At 57.2% G+C, this 19,716-nt stretch overlaps 1 protein-coding gene across 4 annotated transcripts in view; it reads left to right on the top strand.

Annotated features, from left to right (window-relative positions):
* IRF2 (interferon regulatory factor 2) overlaps positions 1-19,064 on the top strand; it is a 75,550-nt gene extending 56,486 nt beyond the window's left edge. For 3 of the 4 annotated variants that reach the window (XM_079778567.1, XM_079778569.1, XM_079778568.1), the window contains exons 7-9: positions 9,689-9,853; positions 16,804-16,850; positions 18,043-19,064. In XM_079778567.1, coding sequence (XP_079634693.1) covers positions 9,689-9,853; positions 16,804-16,850; positions 18,043-18,345 — 515 coding nt within the window. In that variant the 3' untranslated portion in view covers positions 18,346-19,064. The remainder of the gene's footprint in view (positions 1-9,688; positions 9,854-16,803; positions 16,851-18,042) is intronic. The other variant, XM_079778566.1, reaches the window with a different exon arrangement.
* Positions 19,065-19,716: the final 652 nt, after the last annotated feature.

Raw genomic sequence — 19,716 nt, 5'->3', positions numbered from 1 at the left:
GTCGGGTCACTTCCCCTCTGAGGGAGGCGCCCTGCCCAACCAGAAGCCCAGCTGCCCTCCCCCCTGGCCCTTTGTCCCGCGGCCCCACGCTGCCGCACCCCTCTCAGGGCGGCAGGGGGCTTTCACTTATTTTGCTGAGTCTCAGTGTGTCACTTCTGGGTCCGGCGATGGCTCTTCGCCCCGCTGCGATGGTGCCACGTGCCCCTGGTACCAAGGTAATGAGTCAGTGCTTCCGGGCCACGGCGAATGCGGGTGTGGTTAGCGATCACCTGTTGCCTTACGTCAGTGGTCGGCAAACTCATTAGCCAACAGAGCCAAATATCAACAGGACAATGATTGAAATTTCTTTTGAGATCCAAATTTTTTAAACTTAAACTTCTTCTAACGCCACTTCTTCAAAATAGACTCGCCCAGGCCGTGGTACTTTGTGGAAGAGCCACACTCAAGGGGCCAAAGAGCCGCATGTGGCTTGCGAGCCGCAGTTTGCCGACCACGGCCTTACGTGATTCTCTTCTTGGCTTAATAATAAAATAACGGGTAGCAGCAAAACGAGATTGAGTACCTCTCTGTCGAGGGTGGCCGTTGCGAAGGGGCGTGATGGTAAATGACGTGGGCCATTCAGGTATTTGGAAGGGTGGGTAACGTGTGGTCACTGCTGACAGCTGCACTGCCTGGACTGTAAACCCTTCCCGGGGCGTCTGTCCACACGCTGCCCTGTGACCGCTCATCGGCCACCCCGTCTTCTGTGGAGAGAGGGAGACACCGGGACCCTCATCCCAAGGCCACTGGGAGGGGAGTCTCCTTAAAAATGCTTTCTTCCACATGACGCTGTTTCGGGCGTCCAGTTCATTTGGTTCTGAACCCAGGGTTCCTTTCAGTTTTGTGTTTAGGCACCAAGACGGGAGTGTCAGGGTGCCTTCACCCCGCTTTTATGAGTGGGAACGGAAGCAAGTGGTTAATGTGGCAGGACTCCTTCGCGGTGTCCGCGGGCTCGGGGCTGGGCAGTGGTTGAGTCATTAACTTGATCCGGTGGAGGCCGGCACCCAGACGTTGTATTCCGGACAGGATGGCTGTTTGTGTAAGCGGATCCCTAAGTGTGCAAAGTGCACTGTTGCCCCGACAAGTGAGCTCTTGCTTGATTGCTAAGTTTTATGTTAATTCTGGCCACAAATCATAGCAGGAAAGCACATGCACATGCACACGCACGCATAGGCACACACACATGCACACACATGCACAGGCGCACACGCACACAGGCACACGTGCACGCACTCGCAGTCGTCCGCAGGCTGTACTCGGGGCTTGCCTTCTAGCCTGGGACAGCCGAATGCTCTTTCCCGTCTGGTTAGCCGTGCACGCCCCGAAGGAGGGTGCCGTCTCCGTGTCTAAGACCCGTCTCTCAGCGTTCCCTCTGCCCCCGTGGCTAAAGGCACAGGTTAGCGCCCCGGCCACCTGTCCCCGCTCTCCCTTCGAGGGGAGGACAAAGCACGCCCCGCTTTTCTTCTCGCTTGTTGGTGCTGCGTTTTCCTGCGTGTGCGGCAACTTCTGCTTCTCGGGAGCGGAAGCCGCCGGCAGCCTGCTGGATTGTTCTGACTCCCCGCTGGCGCCGTGCCCGGGCCGCAGCACTGGCTGAGCTGCGTGCAGGGCCCGGGGCAGGTGCAGGAGCGGGCAGGTGTGGGCCTCTGTCTGACGCCCCGCCCGGGCAGTGTACAGCCCCTTGTGTTTCTTGATAAAAGGCAGCCCTGCCCTTCAAGGAAGCAAAGATTGCTGGGGAACCGGAGGCCGTTCCTCACTCGCTGAAGTGAGCCGACCGGTCCTAAGTGACTAGACCACAGAAATCAGGAAACAGTGTGATTTGGGTTTTGGCATCCCAAAATGCAACTTATAGAACGTCCTTTTTTGCTTTTTTTTTTTTTGTAATTGCTTCCAAATTTGACTAACTTTAAAGTAAACTTTGGGTACCTTTTTAGGCAAGCTTGGATACTCAGGTGTCCACAGGGAGGACTGAATTTGCAGAGAAGAGCTTCCCCACGTAGAGACCCCTGGAGAGTGCCCCCTGCCCCCTGCCCCGAAGGCCCTGGCGCCAGGACTCACAGTGACTGGAGGGGGGCTGAGGGGACCCTCGGCGGTGGCACTGTCTCCATCTTCCCCGGCTCCATGGTTCCCCGTTTTTGACATTTTTCCTGGGGCTTCAGATACAAAACATCCCACTTACAAGATAAGCAGTAGCTTTGGGGGGATCTTTAGGTGGGAGTCGAGAGAAGTCTCCCATGCTGCTTGCGGGGGGGCTGTGCCCCATGCCTGCTCCTGGGCAGGCCGAGCTCTCACCCGCCAGTAGTGGGGCCAGAGACGAGGCACCCACATTGACCAGGACCCCCAGAAACCTCGGCACAGTAGGAAACCATGTGCGGTGTGGACGGGATGTCACTGTACCCAGGTGCAGGACCCGGAGCACCGTGCCGTCCTCATTGGGCGCAGAGGTGACTGCATGGCACGCTGTCACCACCGGCAGCTGGGAGACGGGCAGTGGGTTTTGGCTGTCATTTTTTTAACCTTAAAAAGTCATGAATTACCCAAGAAACCTGCCATCTCTATGAGGCTACATAATATTTTCTCCTCCCCTCTCTCCCTCGCTACCCCCTCATTAACTTCACTATGAAATCCTCCTGTCTTCCCACATCCTAGGTCTCAATTCCCCTTCTTCCTATTTCTTTAAAAAAAAAAATATTTCTATTGATTACAGAGAGGCAGGGAGAGATAAAAAACATCAGTGATGAGAGGGAATCATTGATTGGCTGCCTCCTGCAGGGGGACCGAGCCCACAACCCGGGCGTGTGCCCTTGACCAGAATCGAACCCGGGACCCTTCAGTCCGCAGGCTGAGGCCCTCTCCACTGAGCCAAACCAGCTAGGGCCATGGTCAGCAAACTCAGTCAACAGAGCGGCAAACTGCAGTTTGCGAGCCGCAGTTTGCCAACCACTGAGCTAGGGCCCTTCTTTCTGTTTCTGCTGCTCCTCCCAGTCCCCTCCTCTTTCATCCCGTCCCCTCCCCATTCACTCTCCACACAGAGCGGTTTTTAAACAATGCCAGTCTCCCCAGGCCACCATTGCCCGGAGGACAGCGACCGACCGACCGAAGGACAGACCGGGAGTCTCCCTCACGGCCCAGGGTCCTGGTCCCCGCCCAGCTCTTCAGAACTCGTTTTGACTCTGAACTACTCTGAACAGTTGGACGTCCACGTGCCGTGGGAGAGAGAGCGAGGCTGGCTGTGCGTTCGCTGTTGTGGGCAGCGGCTGCGGCGCAGTGGCCACAGTATGTGCAGACCCGGTGTGGGTTCGAGCTGCCGGCCCAAGAAGGCCAGCCCGGATGTCTGACCCTGAGACCTGCTGGTGCCCTGTTCTGAGTTGTGCTGGGACACCGATGTGTGTGATGCTTCTCGCGGGGTGGGAGGGTGGGGGTGGGGTATACACTGTGCCGGTCACCTCTTGCCTCCCAGGCCCCTGCCGGGGCCGTTGCTGTCGGGGCAGCCTGCCCTGCAAGGACGGGGCTCCCTTCTCTGACCAGCCCCACAGACGGTCTCTCCCACCACGGCTCTTGGGCTGCTAGACCACACCGTGACCACGTTATTATTGTTTTAAAAGTGCACCAGATTAGAAGTTAAAACACGTGCTTTCCAGACCTGGTCTGCGGTCCTTTATTTACCGTGTGATCTCGGGCAAGCTCCCTAACCCCGCTAGGACTCCGTTGCCTCATCTATAAAATGGAAATAATGTGCTGACCCCGCCCTAGCCAGATCCCGCCCTGGTGGGCAGAGCACCAGCCCGCAGACTGAAGGGTCCCGCGTTAGATTCCAGTCCAGGGCCTACGCCTCGGTTGCAGGCTCTATCCCTGGCCCCGGTTGGGGCACATGCCGGAGGCTACTAATCGTTGTGTCCCTCTCACATCGGTATTTCCCTCTCTCTGTCTCTCCCCCCTCCCTTCCACTCTATCTAAGTCAATGGAAAAATATCCGGGGTGAAGATGAACAAATAAAAAAAATAGTACTGATCCTGCCTACCTCACAGGTACGAGGATCAAATGAGGGGAGCGGGTGGTTGTACGGTGGTAAAATACCAAGATGATGAGGGCTATGATATCATCAAAATACATTCAGACACATCTGAGTCGGAAAGTGGTCCCCCCTGCCCCGCTCCGCGCTGCGGGATCAGGGCTGATGTTAGCAGGTAACACCTGAGGCCTCCGGTGGGCCGAGGACCCCCTCCACAGCCCCATGCGGAGGGCTGACTCTGTACGCCGCCCAGGGAGCTTCATCCCGGACCCTGCAGCTCCCAGGTGACGCTGGCGGTTTTCCCAGCCTCCCGGGGTCTCAGCTGCTCTCAGCTGTTCAGCAGGAGGGGCCCACCCACCTCCCAAGACCTTTCAGCTTCTGGTCGTCTTTGATTTAGCGAGCGCGCTCTCCCAGGCGCGGGGCACTGCTCTCTCCGGTGGAGCCCTATGTGATGTCAACAATGGTTAATAAAGCCAGACTGACCTTGTAAGGCATGAAGCCGGTTCGCCAGGAGCCAGCCATGAATAATATTGTTGTAATTCTCAGCACTGGGTCCAGGGAGGATTGCATTCCTGTGGGCGGCTCTTGCCTCACGTGCTGACCTTAATAAGCCGGGGAAGCCCGGTGGGTTTCTAGCTCCTGCAGCCTTCGGAGCCTGCCTTTGCACCCGACACGGGACAGTGAAAAGCAGGTTCATTATTGGCCATGAGCCCGGCGGGAGGAGGCTCATGAGCTGAGAACCGCATGCTTTTGTCCTGAGAGGGGCTTAGAAAGCCCAGAGCCGCTCCGTGTGAGCGTGCTAATGGCTCTCTGGTAGGGAGACCCTGCTGTGCAGCACCTGCTGAGCTCTGGGGTCCGGGAATGCTGAGTGTGAATCCTGGTTCTGCCACTTACTGGTAACTGCCCGTCTGACCCTGAATTTGTTGTCTGTCCTGATGTCTGTCCTCCCGTCTAAAATGAGGCTGATAGCTATACTTCCTTGTGGGGTGTGGGGTCCTGGGGGTGGTGGGAGGGGCAAAGGTGAGTGCTCAGGAGATGTTAGGTTTTGTGATTACTTATCAGAGGGTGCCGCCTCTGACCGTATTTGTTCTAGATTGCTGAACGTTTGCTCTTGTGACCTTTCAGTTGTCACGGGTCAAGGGTTACTGTGTGTTATCACTGAGGCAAAGCTTGGTGGTGGGGAAGTGCGTTCACAGGGGGAGAGAGAGAGGGAGAGAGAGGGGGGGGGGAGAGAGAGAGAGAGAGAGATCGATGGGGGGTGGCGCCTGCAGTACATGCAGAGAGCGTCTCAGATGCTGGGAGTCCCCTGCTTCTCTCTTGGGTTGCGCCTCTGAGTCGGACAGTTTCTAGTGTCCACAGCACTGCTCGGGCGGAGAGAAGGCGTGCAGCCGCACACTCCTGGGGCCGCTGCCTTAGGGACGATGGAATGAGCTTAACTGGGGATGCAGGTTGTCGCCCGAAACAAAGACGGACGTTGGAATCCCGGTCACCGGCATTCGGAAGAAGAGGGTGAAGGGGGCCGCATACCTGGTGACGGAGGGGACGAGGCTCGGGTGGTGAGCACACAATAGAGTAGACAGGTGTAGTTTTACCAAGTCGTGCACCTGATATTTGCCAATGTTTTTAACTAACGTTACCCAGTAAATTTAATTTTAAAAGTTGAGTCAAGCTGCTTATCTGATTTTTTGTCTTAAGTCACCTAGATTAGGTGAAACACAGTAGAAAAATTAACCCCTTTTAGGCATACAGGACTGTGAATTTTGACAGGTGCCTGCTGTTGTGTAACCACCACTACTCGTATAGTTAAGACAGGACATTTCATCACCCCAATACATCCCTCCTCTACCTGCAGCTTCTGGGGCAATGACGATTAACCTAGGTCTAAAAAACCCACTTGCCGAATGCCTTGACATTTTCTAGAAAACACGTGTGTTGAATCCGGTGTTCGCAAGTGGCATGGGCCGCTGCAGGACTCGCTGCCGTCGGCGAGCCCCGGTCTGCCCACTTGTCCATTCAGCAGCGACTCGCTGAGCTGCAATCCCGTGCCGGGCAGGAGCGGCTGCTGTGACTTGGTCCTCGGCTCTCCCAGAGGCCCCGGTGTGACGGGGCAATGACACACAGCTAGCAGCTGGTATGAAGACATACGGACTTAACTCACAGTGGGAAGCAGGACGTCAGGAAATGTCACAAGGTGTGTCACGTTGTCGTTTTGGCTGAACAGCGGGGACAGTGAGTGAGAGGCGCTCAGGAAAGAGAGGTCAGCCCGTTCTGGGGTGGCCAGGAAAAGGCTCCAAAAAAGCAGGCATTGTGAACACTGCCTGTTGCTGGCCCTCCTCCCCTCCCCTTCCCCCCCTCCCATCCCTGTCACCGCCTCACTGAAGCCTTTGATTCCTTGAACTGGAAAAAACACTCCACTTCCTCCACTCCCGTCACATGGCCTCTCCCCGCTTCCCCTTCGTCCCGCTGTTCTGCTGAACGCACTCTCTATTGCCGTGTGCCGGCTGTAGCCCTGTGGCTTCTCACACACCAGGTCCTGCACCACGTGATCTCTCTGCCCCCCAGCACGTGACAGCGGAGTCTTGTGCAGAGTGGGTGCTCAGTGTTTGTTAGTTGAATCACAGAGTTGGGCATTGTGGGAAAAGCAGTGAGGAGAGCCCTGCCGGGTGGCTCAGTTAGAGCTCGTCCTGTACACCAAAAGGTTGTGGGTTCGAGCCCCGGTTGGGGCGTGTGCAGGAGACAATGATCTTCTCTCTCTCTCTCTCTCTCTCTCTCTCTCTCTCTCTCTCTCTCTCTCTCGTCAATAAACCAGTATCCTCAGGTGAGGATTCAAAAGCAACAGTGAGGGAGAGAATAAGGGGCAAAATTAGGAAGATGCTGAACTGCTGCCGCCGTTGATGCCCCCAGGGAGCTGCCGTGTCTGTGGGGAAGGCAGTGCAGTATGGGAAGTTAAAGCGGCTTTGGTACCAGCCACAGGTACATGAGATCTGAATGGCCTAAGAGGGGGTACTGTACACCCCCTCTCCTCGGCCACATTCTGACACCCGTTAGGTTTCTGCTGCTAGGACTTGGGAAGCCTCGTTTCCTGCTGTCTTACTTTATTTGGGAGAAGCGGCAGAAGGAACACGGAGGGGTCAGTGTCGCGCCCAGTGTGTGTCTAGTGAACGGCGTCACTGGTGTTCTCATGCTCAGAGAGGTAGCCCCAAGGGTCAGGTAAGAGTTCGGGAGCCTGCCTGCCAGGGTTCGCCTGCCTTTCTTTTCTTTAATTTCATCCCCTCCAGGAAAACCTAGGCAGCATCCACGTTCCCGCCCCTTCCATACGCTGCGCTGAGGACCCTTGTCACACCCACGTCTCCTCTCCCGGCCTGCCCACCCCTCCCAGCCCTTCCCTACCTGACGCACGTCTTTTCATCACCCCAAGACGCACTCAAAGCAGGAACCATTTCTAAACAGAAATGCTCGAGCAGCGGAAAGACTGTGAGCGTGAACACAGGAGCCGGCCGTGAAGGCTGACTTCTCGGGAGGCGGGAGTGTCGCCTCCCTGCCGGCCCTGAGCGTTCGCGGGCGGCCAGGAGGACGTGCGGGACACAGCACTGCACGCGATCCAAGCTGTGTGGCTTTGGACAAGTCACTCCGCATCTCTGGGCCTGGGTGTCTGTATTTGTAACAGGATGGTGATGCTTTCCCTGTCGTTTTCAGGGCAGAAAATGTTAAAATAACGTACACATGATGGCAGCGTGCGGAGGTCCGGGAACACAGCGTTATTCCCGTTGGATTACTGGTCCAGTTTTCGGGTGTGTTCCATCCAGTTAATTGCCCACTGAAGTATAAGGTCAGCTCTGGGTAAAAGTAGAGCAGGGCATTAGGGGTAGAGCAGGAAATTAAAGCTATGATGAGTCACAGTGGCTAAAAAGTAAGAAAATAGTGACCACACCAAAAGCTGGAGAGACTGTGCATAAGTTAGATTGTCCAGCCCAGCCGAGTGGCTCAGTTGGTTGAGCGTCATCCCATGCGCCAAAGGGTTGCCGGTTTGATTCCTGGTCAGGGCAGATAGCTGCATTGTGGGTATGATCCCCAGTCCTGGGGTGTACGGAAGGCAACCCGATTGATGTTTCTCCTCTTCTCTCTCTCTCTTTCTCTCTCTTCCTCCCTCCCTCCCCTTTCTTCTCTCTAAGCATGTCCTCGGGTGAGTCTTTTAAAAAAAAGATTATCCATCCACGCTGGTGGGAATGTAAAATGGTACGGCCACTCTGGACAGCAGATTGGCAGTTTCTTGTAAAGCTAGACATGTAATTGCCATATGACCCAGCAACTGCACTCTTGGCATACATTATCCCAGAGAAAGGGAAACTTACGTTTACACAAAACCTGCGCACAAATGTTCTTTGTAGCCTGATTTGTAACAGCCAAGGGATGGACATGGCCCCAGAGTCCTTCAGAGGGTGGACAGACTGTGGGACATCCAGACCATGGAATGTCACTCAGCAGTGCCAAGGGACCAGCTCTCGATACACACACCTCTTGACATACACAACCCGAATGAATAAATCTCCAGGGGGTTATGCCCAGTGGGGGGGGGGGGGGGGGGAAAGGCAAGCTCAGAAGGTTACTGTGTGAGTCTGTTGAGAACACAACTCGAAATGCCCAAAATTAGAGAAATGGGAAACAGGTTAGTGGGTGTCGGGGATTAGCGAGAAGAGGCGGCTTGAAGGAAGGGGGGGTTCGGTTACAGAAGAGGAACATAGGAGATGCTTGTGTTGGTGACTGTGGGCGGGTATGTGAAGCTACGTCTGTGATAAAGCTGCATAGAACTAAGTACACACCCATAAGCACACGCAGGATACAGCCTCCGAGGAGATCGGAGCGGATGCGTGGATGGCTGTCAGTAGTATCCTGACCTTGACCTGTGGTTCTGCGAGGTGTTGCCATTGGAGGAAACTTGGGTGAAGGGCACACAGGCCCTCTTTCTGTTATTTCTTACAACGGTGTGTGAATCTAGAATAATCTCAAACTAAGAAGTTTGACTTAACAACGTGAGGCAGGATTCCGAGCCAGGTGGTCAGAACTCATCTTGCCTGTGTTCTGGGGAGTCGATGCGACTCAGGTGTGTTTGTTAGAACTGGGCGAGCGTCTGCCCCATCGTCCTGCTCTTCCATCCAGCGGTCACGTGGCCCGGGGAGCATGAACAGGGCACCCCACAGCTAGAAACGACTCGGTGGGGGGATTGGGGTGGTGCTTCCTTCCTGCTAAGGTTTGATCGTGTGTCTCTGAACCCTAGGACTCAGAGCATAGCGCACAGCTTCGTGTGGAGCGGGAGCAGAGAACAGAAATGGGTCCGTGCCAGGCGCTGTCCGCCTGGGCCTGGGCCGGGGGCGAGGTCCGGATGCAGCCTCTGGCCCCACAGCCGGGGCTGGGCCTGGGCTGGGGTGGGGACGCTGCCCCCTGTAAGGACATTGGCAGGCCTGCTGGGAGGCGGTCCCGGGAGCCCGGGGCCTGGTCTTCAGTCTCACGGCCACTGACACGTGGTCACTGAGACGCTGAGCCCTGGCTGGCCGGCTCTTTCGGGGAAGGTGTTCAGTCCTGAGAGTGTGTACGGTCACTGGGTCGGGAGGTTTGGTGCGTGACGGCTTCCTTTCTTTGAAGTTGTAGGACAGTCACATCTGGACAGCAACATCGAGGACCAAGAGATTGTCACCAACCCGCCAGACATTTGCCAGGTGGTGGAGGTGACCACCGAGAGCGACGAGCAGCCGGTCAGCATGAGTGAGCTGTACCCTCTGCAGATTTCCCCTGTGTCTTCCTACGCAGGTGAGGGGTGTGGGGGGGAGCTCTGGCGAGGCGCGGGGGGCAGGGGAGGGCTCCTTTCGTCGGGGCGCCTGCCCTGCCCAGCAACAGCCTCCCCTCTGTCCCGGGAACTGCTCTTGCTCTCTCTCGACCGGCATGCCTTGGACACATGTGCTCCAGCAGACAAGCTCTCAGCGTGTGTCCACGTGATCGTCCACACATTTCCATGCATGGCTAACACGTAATAACATTTCTTTGGACGCGTAAGTTCATTTGAGTCTATTTTATTTGCACAAATTCTCCGAAATTTGGAAGGATGTTCGTAATGGAAGCTGAGCTTGAGCGTGCTGGGTGGGACCCCAGGGATCATGTCCTCCAGTTCCTTCAGCTGTGGAAGTGAAGGGACTTACTCCAGGCCACATGGTCGGTAGTAAGTGTTTGGGTCAGGACTTGACCTCAACCTTCAGACCCCAAGCCTCATTCCATTCCACCAGGTTTATTTGTGACTCCCACATACATTTCCCTTCTTTTTCTCTTTTAAGGAATATATATATATAGTATTAATTTTTAGAGAAAGGGGAAGGGAGAGGGAGAGAGAGGTAGAAACATCGATGAGAGAGAAACATCACCGACCGGCTGCCTCTGACATGCCCCGTACTGGGGATGGAGCCCGCAACCTGGGCATGTGCCCTGACCGGATGTCAAACCGGTGACCTTTCGGTTCCTGGGTCGACACTCAACTGCTGAGCCACACCGGCCGGACAGTTCCCCTTCTTTTTCAACTCAGTGCAGCTTCTGATTGGGCCAGGCAGCTGAGCCCGTTTCCGACGCCCCAGGATTGGCCTGTCATGGCAGGAACTGGCCCGACAGCCAGGGTTGGAACCCGCCCCGGTGGGTTCTCCATCCTCACCGAGTAGTGACGGCTCCGTTCCCGCCACCGCCGCATCGTCTTACGCTCCCTTCGCAGTGGTCTCCCGTGAATGTTTGGGGACTTGGCCATAATTAGGAAATATAACTTCCGAGTCAGTGCTCCTGCTCGCGAACATTGAAAGCACGAAGCAAAGGCCCTGCCGTGAGTGACGGGGCAGCTCTAACACGTGGCTCAGGAGTCCTTCCCAGGGTCCCCTTCCTGGGCTGCCCGGGGCCATTTGTGAGGTACCGGTTACTCAATAACCCGAAGCCCAACTGCCTGTCTAACTGACTTTTAAAAATTACGGTAAAATACGCATACCATGAAGTTGGCCAGTTTTGTTATTTCAGCGGCACTAAGTGCATTCACGTTGCTGTGCAGCCGTCACCATCATCAGCTCCAGAACTGGGTTCATCTTCCCAAACGGAACCTCTGTCCCCATTACCTGCTGACTCCCTCTCCCCCTCCCCCGCGTCCGTCAGCCCGTTCTGCTTCCTGGGAATTTGGCTGCTCCGGGCGCCTCCTCGGAAGTGGAGTCCTCCAGGATCTGTCCTTTGGGGAAAGGGCTTATTTCACGTGGCACCGTGTCCTCAGGGCCCTAACTTTCCTTGGGGCCTGGACCACTGAAGCAGCGTGGGAACCGCCTTGGCCGCCAGACGCGTCTAATCGGTCAGACGGGATAAGCTGGTCCGTTACTTCATCAGCAGGCGTGTTCTGCAGCCTACGTGCGAGCCCCGCGCTGGGTTGGCCGGCCCCCAGGAGCCATCACTGCGATTTCCTGCCTGTGTATGGCGCCCGGGAAGCAGCGTGGATGCTGGGCGCCCGCTGACTTCATGATCGTGAGAGTAACCCGCAGCCTGGGTACCGTCACGGCGCCCTCTTTGAAGTCAGGAATCCGGGGCTGATGCGGGTGAAAGCCGTGGCCCAGGGATGAGCATCAGGATGGCACAGTGAGCACCCACAGGGAGCGTGTGCCAGAGGCCTGCTCGGAGCCCTGCCACCCAGATGCTGTCTCCCGCCCCCTCCCCCTCCCCACAGCCGTGCGGGGCTCTGCCCTCAGGACACGTCCACCTCTCGTGATCGCAAAGACCCACCGAAGGAGGCCGGGCCGGCTGTTCCAGCCTGGGTTTTACAGCAGAGATAACGGAAGCTAGAAGCACGGAGCTGCTCTGCCCATTCTTACGTGGCTGTGGCTACCGCGTGCGGCTGCAGCTCACGCTGCGTGACTCCCCAGGCGGTGTTTGCTCATCCTCCCCCGAGGGTGTTTTTCCACTGACTTTAGAGAGAGTGGAAGAGAGAGGGCAAGACAGAGAGAAATAATGACGTGGGAGAAACACATCGATGGGTTGCCTCTGGCACGAGCCCCGACCAGGGCCCAGCCTGGGGAGGAGCCTGCAACCGAGGTACGTGCCCTTGACCGGAATCGAACCTGGGACCCTTTTGTCCGCCGGCCGACGCTCTATCCACGGAGCAAACTGGGTAGGGCCCGTGCGGTTTTTGAACGGGTTGGAGCTTTCTGATAGACGTCCCTGTGTGTGTGTCGAGTCAGACTTTTCCGAAGTCTTCTCAGCGATTCTGGAAAGGCCTCCCCCTGCTGTTCCGCCAGCCGCGGCTTCTCGGGTTAGCACCAGAACCCCGAGAACAGCGTTCCCGCTTCAGGACAGCCGCACGGGTCTCAGAAGCTCCGTGCGGGGCTGGCAGGCGGGGGCCGGCTCTCTTAGAGCCTGGCCTTCGGTCCTTCCGTTGTTCTCATCGTCCGGATTCTCCAGAGCCCTGGGGAGGGAGGCTGCTTGGTTGGAGCCAAAGCGTTTCATCGCTGCGGCGTTCCCAGAGCCGATGGGCACGTGGGAACCGTACCTGTTCCTGGCCACGGCTGGTGTCCGTCTCAGGAGTCGGGTTTGGAGCGTGCTGCTCAGAAAGGCAGCTGTTTTGGTTGTGACCCCCTTTCCACCTGCATGTTGCCAATAGGATTGGCTGTTTGCCTGCTTCCCGTGACAGGGTGTGGGTCTGTTTGTTTGTGTTTTTTCTTTTTGGTTTTGCTTATTCAACTGTGTTTCAACCTCCACTAACCACTTCCATTCCTTTGTTTAGGAAACTGGTATTTGGAGGCTGCTGTTAGCTATTTTCCCCCTCTGATCACTGAAATACAATCCCAGCAGGATCACAAAACCACACTCGGTTTTGCAAGTCTGTCTTCTCTCTGGTTGGATCCGTCACACTTCCGTCCTGGGGAGGGGGTCCCAGAGCCCGGCTGGGGAGCGTGGAGGAGAGGCATTGATCTCTGAAGGTCCACCGAAGGGCCTCTTGCCCGGGGGGTGACAGCAGGGTGTTGCCAGGTGGCTGCTGGTGTCGGAAAGGAAGAGTGTTTGGAGCAGGCGGGTGAGGGGGCGGGAGGCCAGCTGGAGAAGGAAGCATGCTACGAGGGACTGACCGGTCACGGCCCAGAGAACGGAGATCGCCTGCTGACCAGCCGCCGGCAGCAAAGATGGGGGGCCCTGACAGAAACCATTGCATTCTGCTGGGCGGGGGGGGGGGGGGGGGCGCGAGGGCAGGGATAAAGGCTCCTTGAGATGAAGACCATTCTGCTTTGAACCTTTTACTTGAGCCCGAATGAAAGCGATTGAGCAAAGGATCGCGGGAAAGAAATCCTCCTCAACCTTATTCACACTCGTCAAACAAGAACCTTCCAGAAAATGTACGAGGACGTCAGCATGCAGAAAGGCTTCCCTGTAAAGCATGCTGTCCCTCCTCCCATAAGTCCCCGAGAAGGTTTGGCCGAGAACACTGGGCTGAAGGGCAGCGGGAGCCTAAGGCGAGCGTCCTCCTCGACCTCGGGAAGAGGGTCTTTGCGATCAGCCTGGCCCTGCTCCCCTCCCTCCCCCTCCCCCTCCTCCAATGGCCTTCGGGGAAGCAGAGGCCAGGAAGGTGAAATGGATGATCGCGTACCTGTTAACCCTCAGAACTCAGACCAGCGGGAAGCAGCTCCCAATGCTTTTTTAATTCCATTGTGTCCGAAGTAAATAAAAAAGCCAAATGGAAGGTGATCAGCAGGGAAAGTGAAGTAACTCCTGCTGGAGTTTGGGCACCAACACGGGTCTGGACGCAGCAGCCGCAGGGGCTCATCTGTGGGATAAGCATGGCCCCGGAAAGTGGCAGTAACGGTGAAGTCAAACCGGGAACCGGGCCTGCGCGCCCCCAGCAAAGCACTTGGTGCCATGGTTCCCGGTCAGCCGAGGACCACTGTTACCTAGAGAGAAAGGCCCGCGTCCTCGGCTGCAGCACCGGCTGCTCCTGCTCGAGGGCGGGAGGCACGCCAGGCCGGGCCTTTAACCACGTGGGGCTCGGGTGTGGCAGTGTGGAGAGCCTTCGTAGCCACGCCAGGGGCATCGTCTCGATTCAGAAACATGCTCTGCACTCAGTGTCAGCCGAAGCGAGAGCTCAGAGCCTGTGTGTCTTTTCTTGTCCCCAGCTGTTTCCCTGAAGCCAAAAGCTTGGACTTACCGGGGAGGTTTGACGTCTGCTCATGCTCAGGGTCTGTGTGAGGTCCTCGCAAGGAGCCTCGCCCAGGGGCTGCCTCCCGCCCCTCCCGCCCCTCCCACAGCTGTGGCTTGGGCTGTGGAATCCCATTTTTGCATATTTCCAGCCCCCAAGCTTGCCTGTTGGCACCTGTTTGTTCTTCATTGAAGGGGAAGGGTACCGATGGGGGTGATTAGGAGTGGAGGGGACAAGACGTGTACGAAAGGAAGAGAAACCTTGGCTTCAGAGCCAGAGAAAGCTCAGCACAGCAACGGGAAGTGGGTCTCGAAATTTCATCAGAGGCTGGAGTGGGAGCCAAGGCCATTACCAGCGAGGGTCTGTGGCTCCCAGGCCGGATGCTTGGGGACGTCTGCCTCGTCTGAGGAGAGGAGGGGCCGTCCTCTAGTTGCTCTTGGTCCCGTCGGCAGTCACTCGTGCCCGGGAGAAGTCGCTGGAGAACAGGGGCCCAGAGACCGCGTGCAGGGTGGAGCCGTATGTCGGCACGCTCGCTCTCTTCGTTTAGGGCCGTGGTCAGCAAACTGCGGCTCGCAAGCCACATGCGGCTCTTTGGCCCCTTGAGTGTGGCTCTTCCACAAAATACCACGGCCTGGGCGAGTCTATTTTGAAGAAGTGGCGTTAGAAGAAGTTTAAGTTTAAAAAATGTGGCTCTCAAAAGAAATTTCAATCGTTGTCCTGTTGATATTTGGCTCTGTGGACTAATGAGTTTGCCGACCACTGGGTTAGGGAGTGAACCTGAGGCTCGGTTTGTCCTCGGGTTCTCCAGCCTTCGTTCCAGAGAGCCTGGTCTGTGCCCTGTGCTCTGGGTGGGCGATAGGGCTGGGCTCGGCCCGGCCAGTCCCGGCTGCACCACCAGCAGGAAGTGAGACGGGAGGCCAGTTCCTCAGTAGGTTCGGGTGAAAGGCTTCGAGCGTGAGGGCCGAGAGCTCTTCTCCTTAATGGGAGGAGGATGGGCGCTGCTCCCCATGAACAGTCCTCCAGGCCGAACGCGGCCTGTACAGGCGGCAGCCCTGGCCCGCGGCACAGCGAATGTTCTCAGCTATGGTTGCCCTGCCGGCCTTGCCTGTAAAATGAATGGCCCAGCCTCAGGGTCTGTGTATTTCAAGAGTTCTACCCTTTGGATTTGGTTTTCTCAAAACTGAACGCTGAGCAACTGCACACAATTTTTTTACTTAGAGTTTTAAGATTTTTTGCTTAAAAAAGTTAACTTTTTTGCTTAAAACAATCTTGTATTACACGTGATTGGTGATCACCAGCGGTCGACTTGGACTCTGTTAGTCTAGCGTGTGCAGATCCAGTGCTGGCCGAGGCCTCGGGCTCAGTGCAGAGGCCCAGTCCCCTTGACCGAGTGCGCCCCGCCCCGGGCCCCGTCGGCCTCGCCCCCGCCTCGCCCACTCATCACCGAACCCTCTTTGGAAGGAGCGCCCTCCCGTTTTGCAGACGAGGGAACGGCAGCTCCGGGCAGTGGCTCACGGCGGGCAGGCGGGTCAGGATGGGCCCAGAATTCCTTATCTCTGGCTGCGCACAGTCTAACCACGAACGCAGTGGCTGCAGACAGCACCCATTTATTCACCCCCGTTCCTGGGGTCCCGGGGTGCAGGCGTGGCTGAGCTCAGGGTCCCCTGCACCCATCTGCAGTCCAGGTGCGGCCCGGGGCTGTGTCCCATCTGAGGAGCGAAGTGGGGGGGTCTCTGTCCAAGCGCCTACGGCGTGGGGTACAGTAAACATAGCTCCTTGCTGGCTGTTGGCGGGAAGCAGCCCTTAATTCCTTGTCATACGAGCCTTCCCAACATGACTGCTCGCTTCCTCGAAGCCAGCGACAGAATCTCCTCAACACACACAGGCCTCAGTCTCGTTAGGTAATCATACACATCCCCCATCACCTTCGCTGTGTTCTGTTGGCTTAAAGCAAGTCACAGGTCGTCTCCCTGCCCCCCCTCCCACTCCCAAGGGGGGAATCCCACAAGAAGGTAAAGACCAGGATGAGGATCCTGGGGGCCACCCTGGAATCTGCCCCCCCCCCCCCCACAGTGACCCGGGTGGACAGTGCAACTTACAAACCCCAGATACCAGTACCGAAGGGGTGTGAGGGCAAGGAGGGGTCTGAGTGAGTGGGGTGATGGAGAACAGCTCCGCGTTGGGACTTAGTGGGCAGATTGACATGGGCTGGGGGAGCGGACCGTATGGGGCTGGGGAGAAGCCGTGGTGAGGACAGGCCTGGCCGGGAGCGCGGCGGGCATGGGGAGCAGACAGCAGCTGGGCGCCTCGCGACAGCACCCCACCCTGGGAAGTGGTGGCCGTGGGCAAACATCGCCTGGCCCACGGGAAGCGATGGTGTCTGAGGGGCCGTGGTCACTCTGGCATCTCCCACGGTCAGTGTTTGACCTTAGGAAGGGGACGGGGATGGGGAGGTCAGGTACCCATTTCGCTTCTGGAAAGAGAGGTGCTGATACGTTTTCTAAGCACCGCCCGAGCCTCGGGACAGTTTGCGGGCAGGAATGACGGCCCTGTGTTTCTCTCTCATGAACAGAAAGCGAAACCACCGACAGCGTGCCCAGCGACGAGGAGAGCGCCGAGGTAAGCACGCCGCCCGCGCCTACGCTCCTTACGTTTCTTTTCTTCCGGTCGTCAGTCTTACTCGTGGATGTGTGTGCGCGTGCGCGGTTAGGTGTACAGAACATAAAATGTATCATACTCTCGGGTTTTGAATGATAACATGAAGCGTTGGGAACTCACGTTGCCATCGGAAAGAGAGAAGGGAAAGGAAACCGAAATCCAGGCCAACAAACGCTGATGTTGCAACCACTATAAACAGCCCAATGCTCTAGCGGCAATAGTGTGTGCCCGTGACCAAAAGCGGGAGCCAGATGCGAAGATCTGACAGTGCTAAGCAAAATAGCCCAGGGCACCTGGAGCCTCGCCCTGGCGGCCCCGCCCCCTGCACCCCCGTTTCCTGCAGCCCCGCCCCCTGCGGGCAGGTGTGTGTGGGTCCTGATTCTGAGTCACCCCTTCCCCTGGGTCTCCCTCTGCTAGGCTGCCTCGCGCGTGCGTGGCAGGCCAGGGCCGTGGTGGTGATGGACAGCAGCCCTGCCAGAGCCTGCTTTGTGTCTGAGTTAGAGGGGGGCTCTGACCGACTGGTGGCTGTTGGAATTGGTGGGTTCCCAGTGCCCTACACCCTTCCCAGTGCAGCCCGGGAATTCTGAGAAAACAGTGCAAGGTGTAGAGGCCCACCGACGTTCCAGCCACGTCTCCAAGGTCGGCCTTCCGGCTCCTTCTCGGAAGGAGGCTGCCCTGGGGGTTAGCTATCTGCGTGGCACCCTGGAGCTCCGAGCAGCACCCGTTTGCCAGCAGTCAAGGGGCGCTCACTGGGTGCTGCTGTTCCTCACTCCCCTCCCTCTGATGGGGCCATCCTTGAGGAACCAAGTGTCCATGGCAGCGGCCACCAGTGACGGGGCTGGGCACGGGCGTGGAGGGGAAGCAGACAGCCGGCGGCTGCCCCGCCTTCCTGCCTGCACCCAGCGTCCTGGCTGCGCTTCTGGGGGGCCGCCAAGGGGAACCGGTGACAAGGGAAGAGAGGCCACCGCGCGGGGCAGGCCGAGCTGGGGCGGGTGTCCGTGGAGGGACGTAGAGGCGCTGAGCTCCCGTTCCTTCCACAACGCTTAGGGAATTCCGTTTCCTGCCGCGTGGGGTGGGTGGCACTTTTATTTTTTTAAGCCCCAGCCAATGGGAGGCCAGGAAAACACACCTCTTACTTCTTTCTCTTTGAAAGGGACGGCCACCCTGGCGGAAGCGGAACATCGAAGGCAAGCAGTACCTCAGCAACATGGGCACGCGGAGCACCTACCTGCTGCCCAGCATGGCCACCTTCGTGACCTCCAACAAGCCCGACCTCCAGGTCACCATCAAGGAGGAGAACTACCCGATGCCTTTCAGCAGCTCCTGGCCCCCGTACCCCGACCACCCGCTCACGGCCTCCGTGACCCCCGCGCCCGGCGGCAGCCGGCCGGACCGCGAGACCCGGGCCAGCGTCATCAAGAAGACGTCCGACATCGCCCGCGTCAAGAGCTGTTAGGCCCGCGACTTCCCGGCGGCGGTCGGTCGGCACGCCTCGGCTTCGTGTTGTTTGTCTGTATTTTATTTCCCTCTCTGACACCTGTTCTATACAAATCCAAGGCACAGAGCCTCGGCCACAGGACAGTGGCCGCCGTGTCCGACGGCGGCGCCGGGCTTCTCTCTAACTCAGGACGCCAGCCCGGCGGCAGGTGGCAGACGGTGCCTGTAGAGCCTGCTGGGTCCGGGGCCGCCCCCTCCAGCGCCAGGACGGCACAGGACCAACCCCCACGCGGCCGCCTGCGGCCCGGCCACCTCGCCGAGCGGGCGCGTCGGAGCGAGCGGAGGAGAAAATGTGAACGAGCTGGAAGTGGTGATCCTTGTGAATATGTACATAGGGCAGTACTAGCGACTCGCCGGCTTCTGCACCTTATCGTAAAGCACTTACAGATAGACCTTCTCGAGCCCTCGCCCTCCTTCCCCACACTCAGCCCTCCCCTGCCCCCACCCGGCTCCTCTCCTCCTCCTCCCCGCACCCGGAGCAGGAGGAGGGGAAAGGGCCCTTCTCCACAGATGCCCCATGTGAAGACTGCTTTAAAGGAGAGAGAGAGCATCTTTCTAAATCTGCTATGCTTGAAGGCCATGCGGTACTAAGGAAAATGATCTCGGAGATCTTATGCAAATTCCCAGATTTGAAGACAAAAAAAAAAAAGAGAGAGAGAGGGAGAGAGAGAGAGAGAATACTCTAATTCTAACCAGAGCAAGCTTTTTTATTTTTTATACAGGGGAATATTTTATTCAAGGTAAAAAAAAAATTCTAAATAAAATAAAATCGTTTTTTATCTTTTCTACAGCAAATTTATAATTTTAAGATTCCTTTTCTTGTTTCTCAGCAGTTGTTATGACACCCTGTGGCACACTGTTTTTTAATTTTGTAAAGGTGAAAAAGCTTTTATGAGCTCATGTAGCAATCAAATTATCCTGTGGATTGATAATAAATGAATATGATATATAGTTAAATTTTTAATGGGCGTCACGCCTGGCTTTGTATGTACTTTGGAGCGCAGTCACGGGACAGGACCGACAAAGGATCGTTTCTCCTTGGGGACCAAAACCGTTTTCCCGTTCCCACCGCAGGAAACCCCAGAGGTTCCTCCTGGGAGGGTAGGAATGGCCTCCTTGGCGGGCTGGTCCCCAGCCAGGCGCTGTGCGGCGTGTTTCACCGGAGTCGCCCTCCGCGGTCATCACAGTTGTGCCCAGTAAATGCCTTTCCTCAAGGTCACTTAGGTAGTCAGAGTCAGGGGCGTGATGAAGCCCAAGTCTGGGGTGACGACGGGGGGAGTCTTTTTACCACCCACTGTCTCTGCTTGCGCACATGCCACCGCCTTGTGCT

Source organism: Cnephaeus nilssonii (assembly GCF_951640355.1).
Source record: "Cnephaeus nilssonii genome assembly, chromosome: 8".
Classification (NCBI taxonomy): Eukaryota; Metazoa; Chordata; class Mammalia; order Chiroptera; family Vespertilionidae; genus Cnephaeus; species Cnephaeus nilssonii.
Note: the sequence above shows the minus strand (reverse complement) of the source record. Positions and strands in the feature narration are given on the sequence as shown.